This window comes from Neofelis nebulosa, chromosome 6 (genome assembly GCF_028018385.1).
Source record: "Neofelis nebulosa isolate mNeoNeb1 chromosome 6, mNeoNeb1.pri, whole genome shotgun sequence".
In the NCBI taxonomy this organism is placed as follows: domain Eukaryota; kingdom Metazoa; phylum Chordata; class Mammalia; order Carnivora; family Felidae; genus Neofelis; species Neofelis nebulosa.
The window spans coordinates 29233681-29241308 of record NC_080787.1 but is presented as its reverse complement, the minus strand read 5'-3'; the positions used below and the strand labels follow the sequence as shown (position 1 = coordinate 29241308).

At 43.4% G+C, this 7628-nt stretch overlaps 1 protein-coding gene across 3 annotated transcripts in view; it reads right to left on the bottom strand.

Moving 5' to 3' along the window:
* Window positions 1-216: 216 nt before the first annotated feature.
* The window catches only part of SERPINB6 (serpin family B member 6), a 30881-nt gene continuing 23469 nt past the window's right edge, over window positions 217-7628 (bottom strand). For all 3 annotated transcript variants that reach the window (XM_058733179.1, XM_058733178.1, XM_058733180.1), the window contains exons 4-7: window positions 5964-6081; window positions 4772-4914; window positions 944-1099; window positions 217-760 (exon numbers count right to left, since the gene is read on the bottom strand). In XM_058733179.1, the coding sequence (XP_058589162.1) occupies window positions 356-760; window positions 944-1099; window positions 4772-4914; window positions 5964-6081 (822 nt within the window). In that variant the 3' untranslated portion in view covers window positions 217-355. The remainder of the gene's footprint in view (window positions 761-943; window positions 1100-4771; window positions 4915-5963; window positions 6082-7628) is intronic.

Genomic DNA, 7628 nt, shown 5'->3' with positions numbered 1-7628 from the left:
TACCCTCTTGTGCCTGGAAAAGAGCCACACTCTGCCCAACTGAAGACCTGAGGGCCTCGCGGCTACGAGCATGGATGGGACCTCTCAGAGCAGGGGGATTTGCTAAGCAGCTAGTGCTGGCCCGGCCGACATGAGCACAGACTTTCCTGAATGGCAGTTTCGGATCCTAGAGAACATCAGACATGTGAACACACGAACATACATGAGTCCAGAACATGGGATTTCAAAACGGGGACTTTTATTTTTGGATTGTCACCAAAGGTCACTTTGCATTGTAGGCACATTGTGAAGTGTCAGAGGAAAAGTGGGTCAGCAGGAGAGAGGAGAAGGACCACGAACAGTGCCAACCATCTCCTTACGGGGAGGAGAATCGGCCACAGAACAGGATACTGTTGGTTTTGCTGTGCTGGATGAAGAAAAGGAAGGGGTGGTCGGCACAGAACCTGGGCATGATTCTTGCACATCGCAACATCATGATGGCCGCAGTGGCGGCCGCAGCCTCCGTGCCTTCCTCATTGACCTCCACAAAGGACTTGTGCACCACCCTGGACAGATACAGGTCTTTCCTGGACGACATTCCAGAAAAGTCTGCCTTGGCCTGCTCGAAGGCATCGGTCATGCCCAGCGTGCAAAGGACATTCTCCATGTTGTAATTCTCCTCCAGTTTGAATCTAGGGAGGAACACTTCCACCTCTTCTTCATCCAGCATGTCTGGCCTCGTCCATTCTGTGAATTTCTCATAAGTGATTTCTTTCTCCACCTAGAAGACAGTTGAAGATTTTTAGATCCAGACCCGTGCTGCCCAACAGAACTATCTGCTGGGATGTGAATGCTCTGGGCTTTGCAGGGCGAGACAACAGTAACAGGAAGTGACAATAGCTTTAGAAACTGTTCACACGATCCCCTTGCCATCATAGCGTGATTATTGCTCAGCATTTGTTACCGTTTTCAAATCGATGTTTTCATCTGGAAGCATGATGATCATATTCAGCTCTTTACCCGCATAGGGAAGCACCAGAATTTGGGTGAATATTTCTCCAATATAGGTTATTTTAAAGGTGGATTTTTTAAACATCATTTGCACAGGTTTCTCCTCATTCTAAAATGGAAACAGATAAATGTTAGGTTGAAATAAGACCCAGTGGACACATTGGACAAATCGACAGAACTGGCCAGCCTGGGTTCTACAAACACTTACTTCCTTGGTTTCCAGAATACCACCTCAGCCCCCTCTTTTGCCAGCCCATCTTCATTGCCTCAGCCTCCAAACCCTGGGGTACTCAGGGCTCAGTCCTTACAATGCTTGTCTCCTGGTGACCTCAATCCTGTGACTTTAAACAGAATCCCCCAACTTAGATTTCTAGCTGGGACTTCTCCCATGTACTCCACATATATTATACTCCCAAACATCTTACTGCTTACTTGGGACCTGCATTTGTACATTAAAGAAACCTCCAATGTCATATGTCACACTGGGCTCTTCATATTCCCTTCCAGGTCTGCTCTACCTACAATTTTCTTCATCTCAAATGATAGCAATGCCACTCATCCCATTGTCAAAAACTAAGGAGTACCCCTGACTCCTGTCTTTCACTGCACAATGGACTCATTAACAAATCACATTGGCTCTGCTTTTAAAATATTAACATAAATGAGATCACACCTTTCTGCAGCTCCCCCTCTACTCCCAGGGAGTAAAAAAGTTCAAGTCCTTAAAAAGACCTGTAATTCTGACAAGAGCTTGTCCCGCATGCCCTGTGCTCCCATCTCCCTTTGCCCCTTGATGGTTCCATGGTCAATCCCAACAAGTTCGACCCCAAAACCTGGAGAGCCCACCTGAAACCGTACCCCCATCCACAACCTGTGTCCCTCCTCTGTGTCTGTCTCTGGATCACTACCACTATCTCATACACTCTTCTTTTCTTATTTACGCTGTCTCGCCCCCAGGAAGACCTAATCTTCATGGGAGGGATGAGTCGCTGGTTTTGTACACACTGTGATAGTACCTTGCACGAAGCCTGGTCTCAAACCAACATCTGCTGAATAAATGGATAAACAACTAAAGGACAGGAAAACTGAAAGGACCAGGCAAAATGAACACATCTTACTAGGAGAAAAATGCATTTGCCACCAGTGCATCCCCAGCCAGGCAGTAAGAAAGACCCAAGGACAGCAACCACATCTCAGCCAACAGCCCTCCTCCACTCCTGATTCATGTGCAGTGTAAGACCTACAGCTGCTGTGAATCTGTCTGGCCCCAGGCTGCAGTCCCCAGTTCTCTGGGGCAGCACATTATTCTGTATTAGATGGAAGAAACTTCTGTTACCGCCTTCCATTGGTGCCTCTCAAAGGCTCGCCTGAACTGGCCTCAGCCACACCTGCCCCCTCGTTCCTAGTTCCTCATTCAGTCCTCGGCCAGTTATCAGCACACTTGTTCTATAACAGGCCAGGTAGTAAATATTTTCAGCTTTATGGACCATACAGTTTCTGTCCCAACTGCTCAACTCTACAGTTGTAGCATGAAATACCTAAACAAATAGATGTGCCTGTGTTCCATTAAAATTTTATTAAAAAAAAAAAAAAAAAAAGTGGTGGGCTGGTTTCGACCTCAGGGTGCATGCGGTTTGCCAAGCCTTGCCTGAGGCAATTTCTCCTTCTACCCATCCAGGGTTCAAAGCCCCTAGTCTTAGAATATAAAAGGATCCAATCTCAGAAAGGGAATGATTCATTAAATACACAACTGTGTATATAAATTTAATCTTATTTAGAAATAAAGGCATTTTAAAAATCCAGATGAACTAAAATCTGTTCACTTTCAGACACAACGACCTCCACCCCCCAAAGGCCTGTGCACTCAACACCTACTACCCTCCTTCTGTCTTTCTCCACTGGAGAGATGAGGAAGCAAGACAGAAGTCTTCACCTCCCCCCAGCTATGGCAGAAGCCACACCTGACAGAAGACCTAACTCTGGTCCATGAGATACAGAAGACAGGTTTCACTTTCTGAATGTCAGAACCCTGAAGGAGGCTTTGTTCTGCCTTTTGTCATTTCCCTTCCTCCTGCCTGGATGACAGATACCATGATGATGACCCTGAAAAAGGGCCACGTGCTAAGCAGAGCAGAGCAGGAAGAGAGACAGTTGGTTCCCTGGGAGCGCCTGCCACCCTGGTACCCCGGCAGCCCTACTCCCTGCCCACCTGCATGTCTCTGCTAGGGGACATGAACTTTCCATGAATCAAGTCCTAATATACATCTTATTAAAGATTAATTTCAAGGAAAGAAATAATTTCCCCAGGTGAAAACAGGGCAACTCATTTCAGAATAAAGCTCAAAGGGGGGCAGCTGGGTGACTCAGTCAGTTAAGCATCTGACTTCAGCTCAGATCCTGATGTCACAGCTCATGGGTTCGAGCCCTGTGTCGGGCTCTGTGCTGACAGCTTGGCGCCTGGAACCTGGAGCCTGCTTGGGATTCTGTGTCTCCTTCTCTCTCTGTCCCTCCCCCACTCGTATTCTGCCTCCCTCCTTCAAAAATAAACATTAAAAAAAAAAAAAAAAAAAAAAAGAATAGGAGCACCTGCATGGCTCAGTCGGTTGAGCATCCAGCTTTGGCTCAGGTCATGATCTCATGGTTCATGGGTTCAAGCCCCAAATCAGGCTCTGTGCTAAGAGCTCACTCAGAGCTTGGAGCCTGCTTCAGATTCTGTGTTTCCTTCTCTCTCTGCCCCTCCCCTGATTGTGCTCTCTTTGTCTCTCAAAAATAAATGTAAAAAAATTTTTTTTTCTTTAAAGAATAAAGCTCAAAGGAAAATACATTTCTTGAGAAACTGAAAGTTCAGGCTCATGTCTGCTTAGAAGATCTAACTCATGGTCAGTGATCCAGAACAGGCTGTAATTGATCTATTCTGTCTACTTAAGGTGTATGTGCAAAAATCTCTACAGTTAAAGATAATTTAAAAAGAAAGAATATACTAGATTCGGTGACAGAAAAGATATAAGGCCACCACAAATAACCTCTTCAAATGTGGGGATAGCTCAACATGATGTCTATCCTATATACATGTCCTTTTGTTTGCTTGTTTTTAAAGAAAAATTAGTGTTTGTTATCCTTATCATCCAAACAAGACTGCAGATGGGACATCTGTTCAGTATTTATTGAGTACCAACTACATGACCGGCACTTGTGAGACAGCCATCTATCTGCCCTCCTCAGGTGGTGCTGGGTATCCAACCTCTGCAGTGCTACCCTGAGGACCCAGAGGGGGCACTGTGGCCACTGAGAGGAGTGGGACAGAAATCCCCACGGGGAAGGAGGACTGTTAGGGAAGGTTTCCAGATGCTCCTGGAAAGGAAGGAATATATAGGTACTCATGGCAATGAAGACAGAGAAATGGAGATAAATGGGTAGGATCCAGGTCTGCAAAGAACCTTATATACCATATTTTGGTCCAAACTTTATCTCAAAAGTTCTAGAAAGCCAAAAAGACCTTAAGACTGACAACTGACATCAGATTTGTGACTGTAAACAGAACACCTGGCAACAGTATGGCAGGTGACATGGGGAGCCAGACCGGAAGCCTCTGAGTTCAGAGCTACTTTTGATGACACAGCAAAGGAGAAAGGGAAGGTGTGATGGGGAGCCCTTATGCTGGACTGCCGAAGGCCATACAGGCCACAAGCTACTTGAGATGAGCTTTCTTGCATGTTTTAAAAACCAGGGTGAACACAGGGACTGTTTCCAAGAATCTCCTTTATTAATGTGAAATACTTACCTTGCTGACTTTAAACGGTCTTTCTGTGGTCTGGCTTTTGTTAAACTGACTATCCCAGTTTCCTTTGAAATAGATGGCATTCACGAGAATCAGGTTCGTCACTGGGTCAACTGAACCTGGAGATAACAACTGTGTAATTTTACCTGAAAAGAAGAATTAAAGAATCAATGAATTTCCCGATGGTCAGAGAAAGACAAATACCATGTGATCTCACTAATATGTGGAATCCAAGAAACAAAAGAAAGGAACAAAGGGGAAAAAAGAGAGGGAGAGACAAACCAAAACAACAGACTCTTAACTATAGAGAACAAACTGATGGTTACCAGTGGGATGTGGGCAGGGGACAAGGTGAAACAGGTAAAGGGGATTAAAAGAACACTTATCTTGATGAGCACTGAGGAATGCACAGAAGTGTTGAATCAGTATACTGTACACCTGAAACTAATATTATGCTGTATGTTAACTAACTCGAATTTAAATTAAAAAAAAAAGAGTTTCCTGATGCATTCATCAGGGATAATATTTAGATTGGGCAATCCCCTTGTGAGGTACACAGATAAAGGAGTTCACAGTCCCCCAAATATAACCACATAAGGGGATTCTGGTCCTTATAACAACAGTAGCAACAAAAACTTAAAAAGCCCTGGTAAGAAAAATACCATGCCTTGAATAAAACATAAGATGAACAAAGAAGTATGTGCAGGCTGAATTCACAAGTTGGACAGAAGGAAATGCTTGGTCCCTTGAAGAAAGAGATTTAATGGACAGTCAGAAAGGTGAGAGGCTAGGAGTACACAGAAGAGTTTAAGAGCTGCAGGTGAATAAGGGCCTAACCAAGGATCCTGCAATAACGCACGGTAACTATACAGGATGAGACCTGTATCTGGCTTTTTCTTTACAGTCTTTGTGAAAAGAAAGACTGTATGTTAACATTAACAACAACAATGGCAACAAAGTGGATCATTCTGGAACAGCTGTACCGAGTACTGAGAGACATCACAGACACACTGACAAAAACAGGGAAGAGCTAGAGAAAATAAGCATACACTGACAGTATTTCAGAAGCAGATTTTTAAAATTTACAGTTATTTAGAGAAAAGCGTCATTCCTCTTTACATTTTGATGGTCTTGTGAAAGATGACAGTGAGACCAACTAAGCTACTATTAAGATAGAGCAATGGTGTATTTTCACCTTCCGTCTTTTCAGCTACCCAGGTGTTGATGTGTTCCCTGGACTCTTCTGTAGCATTGATAAAGTCGAGCTCTTCCATCTCTGCCTGGTAGAATTTACGGCAGGAGTCTTTGAAAGACTAGAAGAAACAGAGCAACATCATCACATGGCTGCAGAAATAATCAACACTTACAGCTTACTTCTTCACTGCACCAAATCAGAATGTAGGCAATTTTGATTTACATATGTAACGTACAAATAAATACGAGGAATTAACTGAAAATCCAATTTCTCATTTTTCAGCTACGTTTAAACTTAGCTTCTAAACCAAGTAAAACAGTTGTCTGAACATCAAATATCAATAACTACCATATTCTTTGAGGGATTAACTGCACATCAGTGAGGTAAGTACAAACACATGGACACGCAGCTACTACAGAGTGTCATTCCTGACAAGCCGCTGCGTTTGCTCTGTGAGTCCTGACCACAGCAAGAGCCACAGCTGCCTGTGCATTTCAGAACAATGGACTGGAAACAAGGGCCTGCTGTTCCATACAATGGTGGAAAGTGTATGATTCTACACCACCCCTCCCACTACAACGTTCTGTGATGATGGCAATGTTCCAAACCTGCACTGCCCAAAACAGTGCCACGTGCTGCTATTGAATGCTTGGAATATTGGCAGTGCCACTGAGGAACTGAATACTGAACTGTAATTTTAATTATTTACACTGAAATTTAAATAGCTACATGTGTCTAGTGGCTACCATTTTGGATGGCTCAGTTTTAGAGAATGAGCAGCTCTCAAAAAAAAGTATAAACTGTATCGTGTTAACAAAGTCTATTAAATGATGATGACATTAGTGAACACTTACTTTATGCCATATAAAAGCAGAAAATCTGATAGAGAGTAAATGGAGTGAAATAACAAATTTGTGGAAAGCATGCTATGGAATGGTTTCCCAATCTTTCTTTTGACCAGCTTACAGCTAAATATTTAATTTCCCTTTTCAGGACTGTTTTTCTATTACAGGATTTCACATTGCTCCTTTGATATAGTGTCAGAGAGGTCACGTGGCACAGTAATGTAGCTACAAACACAAGTCCTGCAACTTATTAGCTGTGTGGCCTTTAAAAAGTCACCCTGTTTCTCTAAGCTTCCTTGTCTTTCCCTGTAAATGAGGATTCGGCATCCATCCGAGGACCAGATGAATTCTTATCATCAATGCTGTTTTATGAAATCTCAGCATGTCGCGGACACTGCACTAGGTGATCTAGGTATATCGTTTTACTTAGTCCTCAGATACTTTGTGCTCCGCCAACTTTGCTGCTCTGCTGTTGCTCAATGCCTTTGAAAATGTTTTCAGTCTCTCAATCTAAGAAAATAGTCTGGAAGCAAACTGGGCACTCGTGTATTGATCCTCGGGTGATTTCTAAAACTTTTTATTTATTTAAATCCAAGTTAGTTAACATATGGCGTAATCATGATTTCAGGAATAGAATTGAGAGATTCATCACTTATATATAACATCCAGTGCTCCTCCCAACAAGTGCCCTCCTTAATGACCATCACCCATTTAGCCCATCCCCCTCCCACACCCCTCCAGCAACCCTCAGTTTGTTCTCTGTATTTAAGAGTCTCTTATGGTTTGTCTCCCACTCTGTTTGTATCTTATTTTTCTTTCC